Below are 21,684 nucleotides of genomic sequence, written 5' to 3' on the forward strand. Positions count from 1 at the left end.
AGAAAGTTCAGCTTGCCCAGCTGAGATTGTCCTTAAAGACCCTGACACGGGTTTGACACACAGCGCTATCCTTGCCCCAGTATCATGTGTTGAGGGTCTGCTCCTCCGTCCTCACAAAAGGCCTCTGGAGAGCCAAGCCACATTGTCAGGGTCTTTGTGTTGAGGTGCACCCCAGCTTCTCAATCTTCATGTTTGTCTTTAAAGTTGGGGAGTTACAAATCACATTTTCCAACAATGTAATTTTATTAGCTGATCCCCCCGCCCCCGCCCCCGCCCCCGCCCAAAGCATAGCTAAACGGGGCTAAACATACACACAAGGACTATATTTAGTCCTGATGGTGTGGTAGAGTAGAAAAGGCGCAAACACAGAGGTTTATCTGCTACCTAGTAAACACAGGGAGGTGTCAGGCTGGAGAATGCAATAGTAGTAATAAGCATTTATACAGTGCAATGACAACTTTGATACAGGGCATAATTTTCTGGGGAATGCTATTAATTGTGACTCTGCCTGTGAGCGGCCCCCTGGTGAGGGGCTTGGAACACCATGCGGAGTTAAGCTATATTAAACATCAATTAAAATAGTGTGAAATAGCAACTGAGCAAAATATGCAAAGGTCAGAGTAGCTGTAAGCATGTACACAGGCTAGGATACGGGGGGGTCAGGTCCTAGGGGGCCTGCTGCCCTGGTGGACTTGTGTGGTCAGTTCCTAGCTTCTTCAAGGGCCCAGGATTATTGGGTTTGCTGGAAAGTGAATTTGGAGCCCATTAGCTTTCCTACACTCAGTTTCAGAAACTACTGCTTGCCAGCAAGAGATGAGGTAAGACTACCACAGTCAAGTGATGCTAGCAGAGTTTTCCATACTTTAAAGGTTCTTTATCTGTGCTGTCCAGGTCTGTGCCACCAGGCACATGTAGATCCTGAACATATGGGATATACACACACACACACACACACACACACACACACACACACACACACCTTCACCTGAGAGACAGACTCTTCAGCTAAGTTTTAGTAGTGGAATGTGGCTAGTGCTCACAATGCTGGACGGTGCAGGACCCTGGACACTACAGATGTGCCCCTTGCCCAGACTGCCCGCTGTGTTTTCTCAGCAGTTTTTAAAATCCCTTTCTCCTCATGGTCTTCTTTTGAAAGATTTTCGAAAATGTATGTATGTACAGTACATACATATCTGGTGGCTGGGGAGGACGGAAGAGAGCATCAGATCCCCTGGAACTGGAGTTACAAGCAGTTGTGAGCTGCCATGGCGGTGCTAGGAATTGATCTGGGGTCCTCTGCAAGAGCAGCAAGTGCTCTTAACCGCCAAGCCTACTCTCCAGCCCTCTCCTCATACCCTTAACTTTGAGAGCATCTTTCAATATTAAGAAATGAGAAGCCTCGCCCTTGCCTTTGCCCCATTTCTCCTGACAAACACTAGTTATGCCTACACCAGGTGTTCGCTGTTCTCCCAGGAACAAATGGGGAATGGCCGCAGAACTCGGGCTGAGAGCCGCACACAGGCCTACAGAGTCGCCGTTATACCCACAGAACACATCTGACTCCGTTGCTGTATCTGATTTTGTGTTTCCCCAGAGCTTTGGGGTGCAGGTCATTAGGGAGCGCTCACACTCATTGGTCCTTTTGGCAACTGAACTGCAAATACCCTCTCCCATAGCTCTTGGGCACTTTCGAAAGTTATTGAGTCTATTGAGTCTGTTGGTTGGGGTGATACAATGTAGCGCAACACTAGACTCAGAATCAGAAAGAGGTCCCTGTGGCTGTTCCACTCACCAACTGGGGCCTCCATGACGTTTGCCCTTCCCCAGTAAAAATGACTGTGGTGGACAAAATGACTTGTACACATTGAGACGATAAAGTAAAGAAATTCAGAGAGAGAACGACTTGTGCAGCCCTGACCCTTTGCACTGCAGTGTCCCTTTGCACTGAAAGCAGCCCTTGCCTCAGGCTCCTCTAAGAGGCTTTCATCTTTCGTATCCCTGAAACAAACTCCCAAGTCCCTGTCCAGCACCCAAATGTCCTGAGACAAGCTAGATGGCATTGTTGCCTCCTTTGAGTATGGGACACATGCAACCATCAAGGAAGTCAAGAACAGACAACCCCTGATTACTTTGGGTCATTCTCGGTTTATTGTTTTGGCTTATTATTGGCATAGGTCCATGAAGCAAGAAGGCTATAGAAGTCACCTGCAGTATTCAGGTCTCCATGCTGACTCAGTAGCTGTTAGCCTCTCCACCCAGCGGTAGAAAGTCACTGCTCCAGAGATTGTCCCCGGCCGCCCAGAGCCCCTGTGGAGCTGCCAACACTGCACAGCTCACAAAGGGCCCTGTAGCATCTCTAATTGAGGAGCTAGTGAGCGGCCGCCTTCAGTGGAGGTATTTTTAGATACAGTGATACAGCCTCATCTTTTTGCAGGATGTTTTGTTTGGTTATTTCCTCAAATAAAATAAATAAGTAAAACTGAAGACTGTACTACTTTTACCCCAGTGCCAACACCCAAGAAGTTTTGGCGCACCCCCTCACCACAGCCTATGTAATTAATTCTCCCTAAGACCCAGGTGCTGGGGCACAGCATTAGTCAGAAGATTAGAGAGAGTGCACAGACACAGGCAAGAGAAGCTAGCAAAGAGGGGACACATCCTGCAGTCTGGCCTAGTGTCGAGGTGCTGAGGGCTTTGCAAGCAACGTGGACAGCGGGGAACCACCCTCCTTTCAGGCTGCTTGGGCCTTTGATGTATCTGATGTGTCCAGTGAGTGGGCCTCAACTCCTGAGCAGAAGGCTCTCTTGTGCTGCCCAGGGTTCCAGACTGTAGTTTGCTGGGCTTTGGGAGTGGGGGCAGAGGGTCAGGGGTTGTTGTTGTTTTGCTTTATGCTTTTATTTTCCTTGTCTTTATCCTATCTGTGACTTTGTCTGCTTTCCTTGTCTTTTGGTTTGGTTGGTTTGGTTTGGTTTGGTTTGGTTTGGTTTGGTTTGGTTTGGTTTGGTTTTGGTGTGTGTTTAATTTTTTGACGTTTCAGTTATGGGGTTTCATTGACAAAGAAATAGAAGATAGTCAACAGTATTTGCTTCAGTACATGCAGGATCCTGGATTGACCAGGCCAGTGATTTGTCACCCTGACAACACACATGGTAGGGAAGCATAGGAAAGCTACAAATGCTTGGACCTCCCTCCAAGTTCCTCAGGTGCGTTAGCTGATACCAAGGGAAAGCTCTGTTCATTTGGTAGGTGTGATAATAGCATTATGGTTATGTAAGAAAATGACCGCGTATTTTTAGAGATGCATACAGAAGTATCTGAAGCTGAAGTGACATCATGTCTAGGATATACTTTAAAAATGCTGAAGCAAAGAAAAGGGGGAGAGATAGAGACATGGTGAAGACTTTATTGAATATACAGGACACATTTATGGAGTACTCATTAATATTTCAGTGGTTCAGATTTTTAATTTCACAGGAGTTTATGTGTAATTAAAATGTTTTTAAGATTTTTTTCAAACTCCCCCAAACTACTGACTTATTTAGAGATTAAATTTGAACCACCATATTCTAGCTGATTTCATGACTTTGGATTTCTCTTAGCATAAACTTGATCTCTCCAGCTCATAAACAGTGCATACCTAGGGGCGGGATGGACACAAAGAACAACTAAGTTCTACCTCTAGCTTATCGTTCAGGAGTAGACAGCTCCGTGTTTTCTGTGTTCTGTACAACCATCGTGGAGAGCTGCCGTGCCTTAGGGTTCACCTGTCTTATCCTTGACAGTGCTGCGAGCTCCTTCCTGAGAACTTCCAGCTACATCAGGGAAGGAAAGCAGGGACGCTCTAACACACGGCAGAGGAAATCCTCATTTCCATGGAACATTTTACCCGTGGTGTTTGGCTACTGCTGGTGTGACCTGAAATTTGTATCCACCTCCATTCCCAGAAGTCCACACACTCTCAGCTATCTCTGTTTCTGTGTCTCTCTGTGTCTCTGTCTCTTTGTGTGTGTGAGAGAGAGAAAGAGAGAGATGCACACACTCCTTGTGTCTCCAGCATTGTTCCAACTCCCAAGTGCTATTTTCTTCTGGCTGCCTAGCAGGTGAGAGACACCAACAGCAGCTGTGCAGCCACATTAAATGGCGTTCTGGAGGCAGGCTGGAGCTTCTATCCTACATGTGCGCCATGGCCTTGGTTAGGACCCTGGCTAAGCACCTCTTCATTCAGAGGCAAGCTGTCGGCCACTCTTTATTCAGGGGCCTTTGTGACCTACACCTAGACATTAAGCTAATCTTGGTGTTGCTGCAGGGTCCCACAGAGGGGGTGAGACTACAGAAGATCTAGGTCACTTATCAGACTAGAATGAATACAGACTTACCAAAGTATTTACTGAGAGCACGGCTGCCAAGCCTCCAGATCCCAGGGCATCCTTTTAGAAGATGCCTGCCTGAGAAGTGTTGAGGTCATCTACCCACCCTGCGCCTGTGCCAAAGGACTGGGGCATCTTTGGCTCCCTGCAGAGTTGAAAGGCAGTCTTGGCCCTAACAATACACTCATATTACCTGTGTTCACAATCCAAACTGGGTGAAATTTCTCCTGTCCTCTTAAATACACCACAGTGGGTATGGGCAAGGCCGTTATTTGCCCTGCACTGTTTGTCCATAGAACTCTCAGCGGATGGAAGCCGAGATCTCTCCTGCTTCTGGCATGCTCTAAGCACACATATATGCGCCCACGCCCCACCCCTGCTGTCATCCCTCCCAGCCTAGCCATCTCAGGCGTGCTACAAAACCTCAAGGGCATGGACCAAATCTTGATTGTTCTCTTGCACTTGGCCTTTCTCTGACCACAGTACTGGTTCCACCAAAGCATGTGAACAAACAAATAAGCCAAGTGAGCTAGGCAGCTCTTGTCACCCTGACACAAAACTAAGCATATCTGGAAGGCCTTTCAGCTGAGGCGCTGCCGCATCACGCTGTCTCGTGGGTGCATCTGTGGGGCGCTTTCCTAATCACAGATTAATGCGGAAAGGCCCAGGCCACTGGGAGCAGTGCCGTCGTGGCCAGGCGGCCCTGGGTTGGATAAGAAAGCGTGCTGAGTGAGCAATAGGCAGTTGGTTGGCCAGCAGCATTCTTCCGTGGGCCTACTTCAGTTCCTGCCTTCCTCAGCGATGCACTGTGACTCGGAAGCATAAGCAAATAAGCTCTCTCCTCACCTGATTTGTCTCAGGTCACTCACAGTGGTTTATCATAGCAATAGGAAAGCAAACAAGGATACCAAGGAGGGGTTAAGGCCAGGAGTGCAATTGCACTGAGCCCGAAGCCACACTTGCAAACTGGTCCATCTTCACTTGGGCCTGTGAGCCTACACTGTGGGGCAATCTGGAGTTGCCCTGTGTTCACAGGAAGGCTCCTGTGTGTCACGGTTCCAGAGAAGCACGCCGTTTGGTTCTCCTCCTTGCTTTGGGATAAAGGGTAATCTGACTCCTTTTCTCAGATCTGCTGCTCTTGGGTCCTAGCCACCTTTCCTCCTTGGGCATGGCCTAGGAAGAAGGGTGGCACTTGTAGGAGGATGAGCCCTCACCTTCCAGGACAGTCGTTGACACCAGCTAGCTGTCTCAGAAGTGACTCCTGCTGGACCTCAGGAAAGCTTTTGCAACCAGTGGCTAGGCTGACTTGGCTCTCAGTCTGACCAGTTTTCCGCTTGCCTTCCCAAATCTAGAGCAGAGGTTTCTCATCTCCTAGATGATTTAAAAATAACGAAGAACCAATTGCCACCCCTAGAGACTGTAGTGTGACCTAAAGTTTAAATGCTAGTAATTTTCTTCTTTTCATAGCAAAGGTAGATTAAAGGCAAGTGAGGAAAAATTCTGAGGAGAAGCTCCAAGAGAAAAATACCTAAACACTAGTACCTAGTGATTCTCCCAGTGAAGCTAACGTGCACCTGAGAGAAGGAAGCATTGCCTCAAGAGTCTTCAGTAGAGGGAACCAAAATAGTGCCTCACTCCCTAAATGGCCTACTGTTGGCTCCCTCCACACAGTGAACAGAGCACCTGGTATTCTCTCCTTAGCTGAGACAGGTCCCTCACACTGTGGCTAGCGGTATGGCAGATAGACACCAGCATACCCAGTACCCACTGCTGAACCTTGAACACTAGAGTTTAATTTTGTTTTCAGAGACACTGATGAGAAAGAATAATCCAGAGGTAACTCGACCACCCCAGAATGACAGTTTTAAATTGTAGCTCAACCCCTAGTTCCCAAGCCTCACATCTCACCCGTGAGTAGCAAAAGAACCTGCCACCGCACTGAGAGACAGGCAAGGCCAGGCACTGCTGAGATTTCAGCCTTTAAGTCCCTGTTTATGCTCTGCCTGCTTGGCTGTTCTTGCTCTTGAGCGGCTTGTTGGCCTGGACAGGTCCAAGCTGTCTGAGCCATCAGCAGCTGCACCTCCTCCCTCGCGCCTTCTGTCTGAGCCAACCTTGATTCTCAGTAGTGCAGATGGCCCCAGCCGCACCCAGAGACGGCTGCCACTCCTATTCCCTCTCCTGCCCTGTTTTCCTGAGATGAGGGGGCAGGCTGGACCAGACTTGCCTACAGGTCAGCCCGGGCCAAGATGGAGATGCCACATGGTCGGTTCGTCTTCCAGCACATTAAGCTTCTTGCATAGCTTTAAAGACAAAATGAACTGACCCCAGGAGACAAAGAACAGGGCAGGGCTCAAGTTCATAGTGTAGGAGATGTGTTCTAGCTTGTATGAGCGCTAACTAACCTATAATCGCAAACAGCCTCAGCAGCGCCCACTCTGCTTCCTAAGTGTTAGTGGGAGCTGGAAGAGAACCCAGAGAAGAGTTAAGTATTAGAAACAGCGCTTCCTTCTCCTCCTCCTTTCCCAGTCGGCACAGACGGCACTGCCCATGTTCTCAGTGCGCCGTAATGTGATGATGGTAGCGGTATGCTGCTGCACTTGAGGTCAACTCGTTTCTCTTTACCTTGGAGAAATTAAGTCACTGATGACAAGCCTGAGGAGGGGTGTGGCTGACCTTTTGGAGGGAGAAATGTGGCAGCAGCCTCAGGACAGCCCTCAACCTTTCCTCCAGGTGGCTGTCTGCTGGCCAGCAGGGCCGTAAACTACATAGGGGCCCTGAGTGACACCCCACTGTCGCCTCTGGGAATCGCCTGCTCAGGGAGGGAGGCCGTAGCAGCTGCTGTGCACTGGAGACTCTTCCAGTCCAGGCTGCTTAAGTAAGGAGGAACAGAAACCCTCAAGCAAACTCTGCTGTGGGGACATCAAGAAAGATCTGTTCTACTCTGTACAGCTTGCTGTGCTTGCTGCAGGGTAAGGAGAGTTCGGTCATTGGTAATGGTAAACTATTTGGGTATCCAGTGACCAATGACAGCCTGACTAAAAATGACAAAGGCCTGACAAGGCCTGTGCCTGTGTTCCAGCCACTTGTGCACTCTCGGTCTGAGTGGAGTGAGGTTGCACTGTGGGTTAATGAGCCTTGTTCTGCTACAATGCCATGGTTAGCTGCAGCCGAGGGCCACAGTCTGGCATCACTGTCATTTGGTGCAGAGAAAGCATTCTTTGTCACAGGAGAACACCCAGGAGCCGCCTTCTTTCTGCAAAGCCACATAGTAGATGTCACCAGTGTGGTCGTTTCTGTGTCCTTGTGACTGCTTGGACCTCATTATCTAGAATTAGAGGCCACTTTCTCTTCCTGCTACAGTAGTTACTTCACTTCTTAACCATAGGAATCGTACTGTACTGGTTCTTTGTCATCCGTTAAGTCTAGTCGTGTGGAAATGCTGGCCAGCCTACAGCCATAGTCCAGGTTCTTGGGGTGGATCCTAAGACAGTATTTGTCATGGTCCTGGGAGGCACCATCATAACGCAGCCAAACCGTTAGCAGCAACACATGTAGCAGGAACACTGTCTCCGCCCATCCTCCTAGTCTCAGCCCTGTTATGTCTCAGGGAATAGTCTGGGATGCTCAGTGCAGTGTCAGGACAGCAAGGCTTCAGGAGGGTCACTGCCTTCTTCCCTTGCCATTTTTAGAGGCTTCTGGCCCAGGGTAGAGAGGCTCTTCCTCTCTTGTCACAAAGAATTCTGTATGTCTGCCTTGAAGGGACCACAGAGCCTGCCACTGAACACAGTGCCCTGGACATGAGAGAGGAGATGTGCATACAACTACTAGTCTCCCAGGAAGATTTCCCAGTGGCCTAACACAGGTCCGCCCCTCAGGCTCCAAGCTCCACAATGTTTCAGAGCTAAGACAGCTCCATTTTCTCTTGGGGAAAATGGAGAAAAGATCCCCCAGCTGACTCTTGTCTTGGCTGTGTTGGAAAAGCCACTGTGCTGCCTTGTGTCTGCCTTTACCCTTCCACACAGATTCCAATACAGACTGGTTCCCACAAGCAGAGGGACGCCCCATCCGCTCCAGCCTTTGTGTATATGGAGTATACAGACTGGAGCAGCAAGGCCTGCCCTTCAGGACAGAAATGAAGTGACTACAGGGTTGACGGGCCCGGCCGGGCCCAGCCCGGCCCGGCCATCACTTGCTTTGGTTAGTGACTTCCATGTGTTGAGTACCCAGCATGCCTTGACTTTGAAGCTCAGGCCTTAAGCCCACAGAGGCACTTGTTCATGCAAAGGAGAGGGAAACTTTGTGCTGTACTCCAGCACCTGACAAGATTTCTCTATCCAGCAAGCCATTGCCAATAGGGAACTGCTGAAGTAGCACTCTGAGAGTCGCCCGGGAGACCCCTCTGTCTCCTGCCAAGTCAAACAAACCTGCCTGTGCACTCATGAATTGTAGCTCCCGGCAGCCTTGTGCCTGTCTCACAGCACAGGGCAGGACACAGCCTCACGGGAAAGTGCCGAGTGCCAACAACAGAGGTGTCTGAGGAGAAAATGAGTTGATGCAGAAAGGAGCGGGGTGCCAGTCATCGAAAGGAAGAGGAAGAGGTCAGTGGAGCTGTATGAGGCCCAGGTCAGATTGCTAACTCTGCCTTACTGCAGAAAAGGGGGCCAGCTAACTGTCCAGCTGTAGGCCCTGCCAGCGCCTTCCAGCTGCCGACAGCCAACACGCAGAAATGCATGCTTGAAGCACACAGATGGGTTTGTGTGTCAGCAGGAGCCCATTTTTAGCCCTTGCCCAGGAAGGGCAGTCCATGACACAGTAATTTAATTAAATGTGCCTCCCTCCATAGCCCACATATTTGGAGAGGTTTGGGGGCAATGGATCTGGCTGAGGAAGATTACCCTGCCTCTCTGGCACTGTCCCAGAGCTGAACTGCAGTACCATAAAGGGTCTTGCCATCCTGAATGTAGCCCAGGGCATCTGCCCACACTGCAGGCTCTCTGGCCAGGCTGCCTGCTGACACATCTGGCAAGGCAGCCTGTGGAAGCAGTCCGTCTCCATCACAGGAAAGCCAATAGGGCAAGGGAAGGAGGACTCCCTACTCCCCTAGTCCAGACCAGCTGGCAGTGGTTTCCACAAGGGCTAGGGCCACTCTAGCTCTCACCAGATTCCAGTCTGTTAGACTAGAGGTGATCTCACACACCTTCACTGTCTCTACAGCGTCAGTGACAGCCATGACCCCAGCAGAGTTCTGAGGCCACATCCATCCATGTGCATCTGCTCTGGGAGTGCTCACTCAGGGACTCGAAAATTATTCCCCTTCCTCCAAAAATCTTCTTCGCAAAAGTCATAACTCACGTGCTCATGAGTTTTTACCCATTGTGCCTGTACTTACAGCACACCCCAAACACCTGCCTGTACCTCCTAGCCAATCACCAGTGCCTCCCTCACATGGGGTTCATCGGCTCTGCACTGGCCACCTTCCCTGGTCCACTGATCTGACCATCACAGGGAACACTTTTGGTGGTGCTTCCGTCCTAGTCAGCTGTATCCAGCCTTCTAGAGAAGCACATTGTCTTTGCTTGTCTTCCTCGCTCAGTACCAAGAACACATCCTCCTTGCTGGCTAATCTCTCCTGCATAATGATAGCAGCTCCTCCGAGAGAAGGGGAATTCTCTGGCACAGTTTGTCACAACACCAGCATAACACAGGCTGTTGCTTAAGAGTGGGAATCATTAGAGTCAGGCCATTATTGAAGGGGACCAGTCTCTAGGGGAACTAGCAGAAATTACCACTCCTTAATAGATGGAAACTCATTTGCTTGAAGCCCCCGCCCTCCTCTTTATTTCCCTGCATTCCCCACCTCCCCGCTCTTCTCAGCTTTGAAGTTGAAAAGAGAAGCAACCCCACCCTATCCAAGACAGCAAATGTCTGCTAAATTAACTTGGTCAAGAGAGAGCCTTTGCTGAAAGCATCTGTTCTTTAGAATGTTTCTACTGGGACTCCATGAGAAACCACCATGAAGGAGGCACAGTGTGATTAAATATATGTGATAAAATTATAGCTAGGGCCGTTCTGTTTCCCAAGAGAGGATTATTGGCCTCACGTTTCAGAGTAGGTCCCCAGGACAGCGTGCGCATTCCCTCTGAGGACCTCATTGCTACACAACACCAGTGAAGGCCAGGGAGGGAGGAGCGGGACTACCAACTGTTCTGCCTCTCCAGTGGTCTTCATGACCTTGACACACCTCTAATGTGATTTAGCCTTCCTGGGCTAGAGAGATGGCTCAGCCATCAAAGTCTAGGCTGACAACCAGAAATGATCCACCCTTCCCTCAACAGAGGCAGGTGTTGGCCTACTGCCCTCAAGCAGTCCAGAGAGAAGGACAGAATACTCAACAACAAAGGCCCCTCTTGATCATCTGTTTTGTACTGCCACTAAACCCACATGCCCTGGAACACTTAAAGCTGTTAAAGAAAGGAAAGTTGCCTGGTTTCTCCACTCTGAACTGGATGAAATCGAGTGGATACCATTGGTTTCAGCATTAAGCGTAAGGTAGAGAACTGGTAGGCAAGTCCTTCCTCCTCCCTCTGCACAGGAACTATGAGAGACTGCGCAGAATTACAAACTCCAAGAGTCACTAGTTAGTTTACCATTCTATACATGGCAGCCCTTGAAGTCAAACATTATGGTGACCCTGCTGGACTGACCAGAGATTGTCTACGTGATACTAGCAAATCACATTCCACTGGGTCTCATCTTCTTCATAAATTAATTGGGGTAGCTCAACCAAGTTCTCTAATGAATTTGGAGGGTTCTCTTGGCAATGTTCACATCCCTGGTCTATCTCAATGTCCACTGTCACCCCACGGTAGCTAGCCTTGACAAAACCCCCATGTTGGAAAGGTGACATGATTCCACCTGGAGTTGATATATATACTTGGACAAAAGGAAGAAGAGGGGACTGAGGAAGGAAAAAGCTTTGTGTTGACACAGTGGAGTTAAATAAGAAACATTTGAATAGGCCAGCACTTCGGTCTTGTTAGAGTCTTGTTTCTGTAGCTTCAGAAGCAATGTGACGTACATACACCAGATACAGATATGTTTTCAGAGAACTCCGTCATGTCCTGACTACCTTGTCCTTGTTTTTACCAAATCTCATTATAGATGGTTGTGAGCCACCATGTGGTTGCTGGGAATTGAACTCAGGACCTTTGAGAGAACAGCCAGTGCTCTTAACCTCTGAGCCACCTCTCCAGCCCCCATCCTTGTTTTTACTAGGGGAGAAATTGTCTTCCTTTCCCTTGTCCCTCTAGCAGTCTCTTGTGGTTTTCTTTTCCTCCTTCCTTTCATAGTCCAGGCTTCCCTCTCTCCAACCTTAAAGAGATGAACTGGAAGAATATGTTGTCATGTCAGAAGGAAGCCATTGTCAGTTCACAAGGCAGACACTAATAGGATAAAGTATTATCCGACTTCCTTTAAGTCCAGAAATTAAGTCTTCTTGGAATGGTAATAGATTACCACTTGTAAGCACTGTGGCTGCCAGGCTGCAGGAGCAGGCTGCTAGTGTCTGAAGCCTCAGCTCTCTCTCTTGAGCTCTTATGAGGGATGCACTGAGCATTCCTCCAGGTAGGACCCAAGACTGTCACATGGTTCCTGGCTGGGACTGCCTATGCAGAGAATTCTCCATAACTCATCCAATTTACCTATTGGAGAAGGGGGCTCCCTGGGTCCGAGCAACTGTCTGAATGGTATTAATGAACCCAGGGAGTGGGAGATGAAGGAAGAAATCCAGGCCTCGAGACTGGGAAGAAATAGCCTGAGGCTAGAAAAGCAAACTTTTCTCTCTGCTTTCTGACTCACTGAGCAGGTAGAGTGACTATCTAATGGCTAAAATACCACCCGCTCAGAGACAGGGAAGACCAGAGTTGAGACCTTAAAGGACCTGTAAGAAGCTGCCTTGGAGAGGCAGTAGCATGCAAATCCTAGAGGTAAGAAAGAGCCATCATTCTTGCATGGAAGGATCGCTCAGGGTTTCTAAAGTCCTATCATGGAGATGAGCAGACTCAGACAGAGACTATGAAAGAAGAGGCAGTGTAATAACTGAGGGGTGTCTTCATTAGTGGGCATATAAGAAGGTAAGTGGATACTTAAGAAACAGATGGATCAAGGACTGCCCCGTTATTGGTGTGGCCATTAGTAACTGCTCTACCATAACTGGATACACAGAATGAGTGAGCCTGAAGAGCTGTGTCTTCCTGTGTGGGCCAGCAGCCCTCCAACCTAGTGCTAGAGTGGCCTCTCCCCTCAGTGCTTCCCAGACAGAGGTTCCAGGTTCCCTGAAATGTAGCTTTCCTCTCAAGTGCTTCTCTAGGCTCTCCCCCACAGGCCTCAGCCTCCCCTCTGACTCACCACAGGTACTCATACGCAGAGCTCAGTCATCATAATTTCTTAATACCTTCCCTTATGGGTCAATACTAAACTGTGCCCTCTACTTCCCCTACGGTGACTTAATGGAAATGAGGAGGTGGGCTCACAGCAGACCCAAGAAAGCTATGAGTCCAGGTTAAGGTAGTACCTTAACCTGAAGACTCTGGACAGCCTGCAAGAGAGAGGGAGCAGGGACTGTTGTGGGAAGCTGGGGTTTGGCCCATGCCCTGGCAGCAAAGTTGGCATGTACCAGTGGATAGAACCTATGACCACCCTTAAGCCCAATACTAGATTCTCATTAGGAAGGCAAAATGCACTGTTTTCAGCCTCCCTTGGAAAGCTGGCTGACCTCCCTGCTTTTCACCTCCTCTGCTTCACACATCAGCGTCACACAACAGTCCTCTGCCATCCAGGGTCCAAAAAGCATCTTGCTTACTAAACTAAAAACAACGACAGCAACTCTCTGCCGTTCCTTCTTAACTACATTGCAAACTTCATTTTCTCTCGCTTGCTAAAGTCATGGTGCTGGCTCTCTTTCTCCAAGAGTCCAGGATCTCCCTCTGTGTCAAGGACCTTCTCCATCTTGGTGTTTCCTCCTTCCCACCTCCAGGGTCTGGTGAGGCCTTACAAGGAAGTATTTTTCTCACTGACCTGGATAATACTGGTTCAGTTCCCCCCTGATGGAGAACCACAGACAGATGAAGAGTCTAGGAAGCTTGCCATCTTGTTAAAGACGAAGACTTTCTAGACAGAAATGTCCTGTTCTGGCCCTCAGTTTCTACATCATCATTAGCAAACGCACCTTCGGAAAAAAGTGATCCATTCCTAGACTAACAGAGTGTTGGGGGCCAGCTGCAGGGTTCGGCACAGAACACAGAACAAAATATAACATCTTTTCCTCCATGTTTGGGCATATAGGTTAGGTAGCATTGTCTCCAGCTCCTACATAGACCTTTCTCTCTCTGGAACAGTGAGAGTAGACACAGAGTTCAAGAACGGAAGCAACGATGGGCACTGGTCTTTTGGTGTCCATACCTTATACCATCAAATGACTGCCAACTATAAAGTGCCTCCTGTACACCGTCAGCCTATGATGTAGTGAAACACACACTAATTAATAGTGTCTTCATCTGGGACTACTCGGGAAGTCACAGAACTAGGAAGTGAGGGAGCTGGAATTCAACTAAGTATCGGCTCCAGAGTCTATTTGCAATCACCTCCCCTTCTGTGTGTGCGTCCGGGGGGGGGGGGGGGGACAATACTGACCTACTTTTTTAACTCCTGAAACCTGCTCAAGATGCAGTTTACTTATTTTAATTTAGAGAAAAGATGGAAACAATCCAGTACCCAAGCTATCCCTGCCCCTGCAGAGGAAAGGGTACTTTCTGGGTGGATGGAGACCAAAGAGAGTCACTTTGAGCCAAAAGCTGCCTTGCAGTTTAGCTGAAGCAGGCTTTAGGAATGGCATGAAGAGCTCCTGCATTAGGCGCTGGCATGGTGTGCTGAGTGCTGGCAGAGGAGATAAAATCAGACATATATTTAGATATAAATGCTCTCTCTCCTTTCTCTCCTGACTTCAAGCCCTTGCTGCTCTGTGGTAGACCCTACACGGTGAGCTCAACCCTCTTGAGGTAGAAAGCCTGGAGGAAGAAAGACCCACTGAGTCCTCTTGCAGTCCCTACTCATTGGCCATTGAAGGAAGCCAGAGGCCGTTGACTCTTTCGCCTGCCAACAACAGGACTTGTCCTGCAGGAGGGGCTCTGCACGTAGTTCCACCCAGCAAGTTTTCGGCCTCAGTACATGTTGAAGAGCCGTGACAAAGCTGATGCCTCCAGGCCTTACAGACTAGCCTGCCTACCTTCATTGATGGGAGGGTGCAGCATTCCACCAAAGGGGGGTAAGAAGTCCTGTAGTAGATTATACCAGTGGTCACCACAGTGTGGCGTTTGAAGAACTAAATGGCTCAGTAGGGAAAGGCCCTCTCTCCTTACTAAGCCTCATCACACACGAGGGAGGGAAGAACCAACTCTCACAGATTGTCCTCTGAACGCCACATATGCCCCCTCGCTCGCACTAAATACACAGATGTGAACATTTTAAAAGAGCTAAGACGAGGTAGGTACGTACAGTCGATGAGAGGAACCATCCCTGCTCTCCCGTCCCAGTCTCCTTGTTGGGACAAATAAGCAGGCACCTCTCCCTGTGGAGACTCTCTCTAATGGGAAGAGAGAGACCTTGTCAGTCATCTGCTTTGCAAAGCTTTCCAGTCTGTGGTTGGGAGGAAGCCAGGTCATCTTTCACTGGAAACATACCATCCCGCCTACTTTCATCTTTCTCGTGTAGCTGTCACTCTCTGGGATTCTGCAGTTGCTGTGTCTGCCATTGGGCCTACGAACCAACCAGCTGTATGTGCACTCCTGAGACTCCAGCCCCATATGCACACACGGAGCTCCTGATGTCAGAACTGTGGCCAGACCTTTCAGGGTCTGAGCTGGTTAGGATGAAAAGTGAATAGCTTTTTGTGGAAGAAGAGAACATAGAAGTCCATTTTAGTTGCATATTATTAGCATAGGGGGGAAAAAAAACACATTTGGCTTGGGAGTAAGGAGACTGGGTTTTAGTCTCATTCTTCCACCGTCATTATGACCTTGGGTATGCCTTCTCAGTTCTGTCACACTCAGTTTCCTTGACCAGAAAAATATTTTGGAAAATTAGGCTAAGTAATTTTTATGACCTTAAAAATTCTATAATGAAAATTGTGCAATATACTCAGCCGCAGTTCTCTAATGTGTGGCTATAACTACCCTGAAGAGCTACCAACCCTCGTTCCATTCCCAGGTAACCAGCCTTACTGCTTGGCCAGGCCTGAGAATGAGTCAGTAACGCAGCCTTAGAGGCTCACTTCAGTGCCCATGGGCTCTTCTGGAAAACCATCCCAAGCTCCTGGTTAGGGGAGCATCTGCCTCCAGATGTATGGCAAAAGAGCTGCTTCTCTAACTGCCAGAATATGCCAGGCCAGAGGAGAAGCCCACCAGGGAAAGAGCTTGAAGTGCCAAGGACTCTTGCCTAGGGCCCTCTTATGGTCCCACCCTCATCCCTTCAGGTTCCGGGACCAGGATATGCTCGTCCCCAGGACAAAGGCATTCCCATTTCTCTACCTCTGTTGTCAGACCTTTGTTTACCCAAGACCCTTTGTCACTGCAGTTCCTCAGACAACTGGCCAAAACGAAGGGGGTGTTAGGAAATCAGCGCCTCCCCACCTTGTGTGCTGAGGCAGCAACTTCATCCCCACTTGCCTCAGACTATATGCCCAGGAAGCTGTTCCCAACTGCCTGAGTTGTGTTCTGTGGCATTAGAAAACAGAGTCATTTCTTGGATTTTCATCAGATCCTAGCCAAGTCCCACCCTTCCTTGCTCTGCTGCAGTTTTCTTTATTAGGGGTAGAGGAGTAACAGTGCAGAAAGCCAACCGTCGTTGCCTGCGTTATAAGTATGTATGTATGTATGTATGTATGTATGTATGTATGTATGTATGTATGTATGGCAGCATACAAGCATGTATGTGCTGCCATAGACACTGACAGCCAGAGATGGTCCGTATACCTAGGAAGATTCAAAACTGGCCATTTCTTAGCCAACTGCTGCAAAGTGCTGCCTGCCTCTTTTCCTTCTCAGTGCCAGATAGATCACACCCACTCAGCCCTCATTCGCTGCATTAGTATAAATATGAGCTGAAGAAACGGGGTCCTTGTTCATGGAACCTCTCTGGAAGCCACGGCTCTGTGAGCCTCAAGAGCCAGACCCCCACCTCCTCCAAAACACATCTGACTGTTCAGCGCTCGGGGAAGCAACGCTGCCTGTGGGAATTTGCAGCCAAACCACATCACTGCAGCCTCTTAAATCCAAGCCTCCCAGGGTCCTTGGGTTGAGCTGGTACTGCCTGGCCAGCAGGTTCTGCTGAGGTGGCGTTTCACTCCTGGCCAGGTCCCAGGAGCTGAAGCTGACCCATTTCCCCTGCTTTCCCAGGGTGTGGGGAGTCAGGTTATCTCCCCAACAAAGCCAGGGACTAACACACTTAGCTCATGGAAGATGCACTGGAGTTGGGGTGCATTTATTTAAACTAAAGAACGGTGCTTGACAGCTTTTACCATTTTCCCACACTTGAAGATTAACATTGTCTCCCTCCCAGGGTTGTGCCTCCTCCCTCCCCACTCCACCCCCCTTTATTTAAATATAAATGACTCGGTCAGTGCTTATAAGAAGGTATAGGTTCAGGGTCTTACTCAATTTAACCCTTTGGGGACATTGAATTAAAAACTGAACAATATTTATTAAAATACAAAAATACACTTTTCTCACATTACAATCAGAGTTCTTTTGTTGGCATTCCCCCCCACCCGTACCACCCCCTCTCAAATCTGAACCCTTTTTTCCTCTTAAAGCTAAAATAATAACTGAAAGTTACATCATTAAATGGACCAAAATAACAGATCTTGCCCCCTGCTCATCACTCTACTGGAGGTAGGCCGAGGGGAGGGAAGCTTCCCTCCGCGGTGCCCATTCAGCAGGGCTCCACACAGAACTCATTCGTGTGTGCTGCTCGTCCATTTCTGTTCAAACTGTGCAGCTCACATGTCCATCCCTCACCCCCACCCCGAAACATCCTGGTCGGCAAAGGCTTCTTTGAATTGAGCCTGTGCCCTTTTTAGCTCTCCTTTTTTTCCTCCCTACTCATGTTCTGCCCCCACTCTATCACCACAACCAGTTGGCATCAGCTGTAATAATCCCTAATGAATCAGCATTTAGAATAGTCAGTAAATCCCAAGCATGAGAAAAGCTTCCACTCCCCCAAGCTCCCCCTTCCGCCCCGCTCCCAGCCTCTCCTCCTTTTTCACCTTAAAACAAACAAGATCTTTTTTGAAAAATCATAAAATGTCATTGTCTACAATCATTTGTCAGATACCCGGAACAACAGGTGGACACGGCACAATGCTAATTTATGGCCTCCTGTGAATCATTCCCTCTTCTGCTCTGCTTCCCTCCTTCCCCAGTGCCGCACCCCCTTCAGGCCGCCTCCTCCCGGGAAACCCTGAATAGACACATGCCTTGCAGAGTGGGCTATGCCCAACTGCAGGAATCTGGTGCAATGTGAAAGCATTTGACTGAGAGCCACGCCAGCTCCCTTCCTGCGAAGCTGTCCTGAAGCACTGTCGGGAGACACATGCCAGTCCAGGGCACAAACCCAGAGGACTTGTGCACAGGGCAAAGAAACAGCTCCTTTAAGGATTTGCTGGAATGTTGGTGGTTTTCCTGCCTAAAATGTATTTACAGATCTGTCTTCCCCTTTGCCTCTGAAGGAAAAAAAAAAATATATTGCCTCTCAACATTTTGGCATAGTACAAATCTGTGATGCTTTTTTAAATTATTTTTTTAATAAGATAGATCTGTAAAGACAGCTCTCGGCTTAAGAAAGATGTCTGTAGAAATGGCGTTCCTATCTGCTGTGAAGCATCTTCTAAAAATGGACAGATGCAGTCTGTCCTTCCTACCCCGGCAGCCCACAGCTGCCTCCTTCGGGGTGTTGGTTGGTTGAGCTGGTTTTATCTGAGCAGTCTCCACCTTGCACCCGTTGACTCGAGGCTCCTACCCACAACATCGCCAAGACTCCCTTCCCTCCCCCTTTAAATAGAACTTACAAGTTAGAAAATAGTTTTGTTTTGCTTTTTTGTTTTTAAATTTTAATATAATCTGTTTTAACCAGCCCATAGGTTTAATATATAAGCATATACAAGAAAAAGTCTCTCCCCACTCTGTACAAAAGTTGCTCTTTTTGTGCATTCTATTGCATTTTGTAAGTTTTTTGAGGGAGGGGAGTCATATTTGAGTTTCCTGTACCTTGTCCTTGGTGTGGGTCTGAATTATGTAAGGTTCAGAGATAGTGGTGAGTGTGGGGTGCAGCGAGTTCCCCAGGCTGTTTTCTGTCCAGTGGGCCCCGTGTGCTGGTTTGTAGGTGTTGTAGTTAATGTGGTCATGTACTGTGGGCAGCACCACTGCCCCCTCACCTGATACACCGGCCGGAGCCGCCGCCGCCGCCGATGCTGCTGCTGGGATGTCCTCATCCACCTGGATAATCTCTACTGCCCTGGCAGCTGTGACTGCACCCCGCTGCTGGTGCCGCTTGCGAAGCTTGTAGAAGACTATCAACATGGCAGCTGCGAGAAGCGTCACCGCCACAAAGCAGCCGATGATGATCTTGGTGGTCCTCATGACTTCATCCAGGCTGGTCTGCATCTTGTCAGTGGTGTCTGCCGAGGGTACTGGCGCCTGCTTGGGCACACGGGTGGTCTGAATGAGCACCGTGGTAGAGGTGGTATATGCCGGCCGGTAACCAGCGGATGTGGTGGGAACAGGCTTGTACCTCCGTGTCATGTCCTCGGGCGAGATCTCCGTGGTCTCCACGGTCACTGTGGTGAAGAAGCTGAAGTTGGGGGTGTTGAGCTCGGCCGAGCTCACGTTGAGGTAGGCCGAGGCGTTGGAGTTGCCTGCCACATTGGTGACCATGCATGTGTACACGCCAGTGTCTATGAGCAGCACGCGAGAAAAGTTCAAGGTGCCATCATTGAGGACGGAGATCCGGGGGTGCCGGGAGGCGTGGCTGAGCACGGTCCCGTTGGGCAGCAACCACTTGACAGCGGACATAGGGGGAGTCCGACACTTGAGTTCTGCCATCCGGTCCTCAGAAATGTTGAGGTCCCGGGGTGCATCCATGATGAAGGGGGCAGAGCACTGAAAGGAGGCCTGGTCCACCTCCACCAGGTACCGGCCTCGCATGTGCACGGGAGCGTGGCAGCGGCCACAGCACGTGGAGTTGGTGGGTATATACTCCCGAAGCCACCAGGCCAGCCACAGAATATCGCAGTCACAGCTCCAGGGATTGTGGTGCAGGTGCAGCTCCACCAGGTAGCGCAGGGGGGTGAAGAGGTCGTGGGGCAAAGAGGAGAGGTTATTGTGGGCCAGGTTGAGTTCCACAAGGGAAGCCAGCCCGTCGAAAGCATTGCGTTCAATCAGGCTGACCTGGGAGTTCATCACCCACAGCTTTTTGAGGGAGCTGAGGCCGTGGAAGGACCCAGGCCTGATCTCCGGAAAGTGATTCCCCGACATCTCCAGCTCCTCCAGCCCCACCAGGGGCGTGAGGTTGGGCATGTCCTTAATGTTGCACATGCCCAGGTTCAGGTACTTGAGGTTGAAAAGCCCCTCGAAAGCCCCCTCCGAGATGTACTCCAGCTTCTTGAGCTCGCCCAGGTCCAGGCGCATGAGCGAGGGCACGCGGTTGAAGGCGTACGAGGGGATGCTCTCGATGGGGTTGTTCCGCAGCCAGAGCTCCCGCAGCTTGGACAGGTACTCGAAGGCCCCGCTGGGGATGACAGTCAGCCAGTTGTCGAACAGCTCCAGTGTGTTGAGGCTGGCCAGGCCGTTGAAGGCCCCCACCTCGATCTGCCTGATGGAGTTCCTGCCCAGCTGCAGGACCTCCAGGTGGTGGAGGTGCCTGAAGGTGTCGGCCTGAATCATCTGGATGTTGTTTTCCATGAGGTTGAGATACCGGGTGTTGGAAGGGATGCCCTGCGGGACCTCAGAGAGGCCCCGGCGGGTGCACACCACCTTGCTGAACTGGTTACTGCAGGAACAGACGGAGGGGCAGTTCTGGGGCCCGGCTGCAGCGGCCGCAGCGACGGCTGCGTACAGAATCCACACTTGCGCCGTGAGGTAGACGACGGGAAGCAGGACGGCATTCCAGGTGTGGTGCACAGTTACCTGCCACAAGAGCTTCATGGTGTGGCACGTTCATAATTCACCATCGCCTGGGATTTGGGCTTGGAAAAGAGAACCAGCCTTACCCCGGCTTAAGTGAGCTAGGAGCTCCTCTTTCCATCTGGAGAAGGAGGTGGGGAGGGGGCGATTAGAGACGAGCAGATCGGCCTTGAAAAGCCCTGCCAAACTACCGAGCGGCCCCTCATCCGCCAGCCCACCCTCGAGGCCAGCCCGTGGAAAGCTAAGGCTCTCCCACGTTGCCGCCATCCCCACCCAGTTCGCCGGCACCTACCTCGGAAGGAAAGCAGGGGAGAACCAGCGCTGTGTGTCCTTAGGCTTTCTCCACGGGAGCCGGGCTCGGCGCTCCCATTCTGACTTTAGTTTTAATTAACAAAGGGGGAAGTGGTGGGGGGCAGGGAGGGCAGAGGGGAGGGGAGGGGAGGGGTGGGGGGAGACAAAATGGCTTCTAGTAAATCCGGAGCCGGCGAAGCCACGGAGTTGAGGCGCGCCGGGGAGAGCCAAGGCCCGGCGGGCTATGCAGGTGCATGCCCCCCCGAGAGCCCGGGGAGCGGCGCCACCAGCGCTTCCCTGCTTTGTCCTTGGACCCTGGCACCAGCTCGCTCCAGCCGCGGGGGAAGGCGCTTCATCGCCAAAGTGTGTCTCCGGCGCCCCCAGCCCTCTCCCCGGGCCGCCGCGGGGGATGAGGATGCGGGGGCGCCCCGAAGCCGCCCAGGCCGCGCTCGCCGGCTGCTGCGCTTGCTCTCCACTCCGCTCTCCCGGCGTCGGCCGCCCGGAGCTGGCGGCAGCTGATTGCAGTCGTGAGCTCGCGGGGCTGCGAGAGTTAAGCGGTGCTCGCTGCGCCTTGGCCCTCCCTCGGCACACACCCCCTTTTCTCCTCGCCCGTCCTCGGAAGGGTTAAAAAGACAAAAACCGGGCTCAGTTCTCCGGTCCCGCCGTCTGCTGGCGCGAGGAGCGGTAATCCGTCCAGCACCGGAGGGGCAGCGGCGTGGCCGCGGCGTCGGACCCGGTCCGCGAGCGGAGGAGCGCGCGGCGCCCGCGGTCGCGCCCGCACCGCAGGCCCCTTC

General features: G+C 50.6%; 2 protein-coding genes across 2 annotated transcripts in view; one reads left to right on the forward strand and one right to left on the reverse strand.

Annotated features, from left to right (window-relative positions):
* Positions 1-21,684, forward strand: part of Snd1 (staphylococcal nuclease and tudor domain containing 1) — a 397,879-nt gene that overhangs the window by 321,462 nt on the left and 54,733 nt on the right. The window lies entirely within an intron of this gene.
* Positions 16,887-21,041, reverse strand: Lrrc4 (leucine rich repeat containing 4). The gene is made up of 2 exons (XM_055608223.1): positions 20,892-21,041; positions 16,887-20,720 (listed from the first exon to the last, which is right to left on the reverse strand). The coding sequence occupies exon 2, from the start codon at positions 20,618-20,620 to the stop codon at positions 18,665-18,667; it is 1,956 nt and encodes a 651-aa protein (XP_055464198.1). The 5' UTR covers positions 20,621-20,720; positions 20,892-21,041; the 3' UTR covers positions 16,887-18,664.

Source organism: Psammomys obesus, unplaced genomic scaffold, assembly GCF_907164565.1.
Source record: "Psammomys obesus unplaced genomic scaffold, mPsaObe1.curated_primary_1811, whole genome shotgun sequence".
NCBI classification, from domain to species: domain Eukaryota; kingdom Metazoa; phylum Chordata; class Mammalia; order Rodentia; family Muridae; genus Psammomys; species Psammomys obesus.

Excerpts from the sequence above, each read along its gene's own strand:
- Lrrc4 (XM_055608223.1), bottom strand. The coding sequence starts at position 20,620 with ATGAAGCTCTTGTGGCAGGTAACTGTGCACCACACCTGGAATGCCGTC.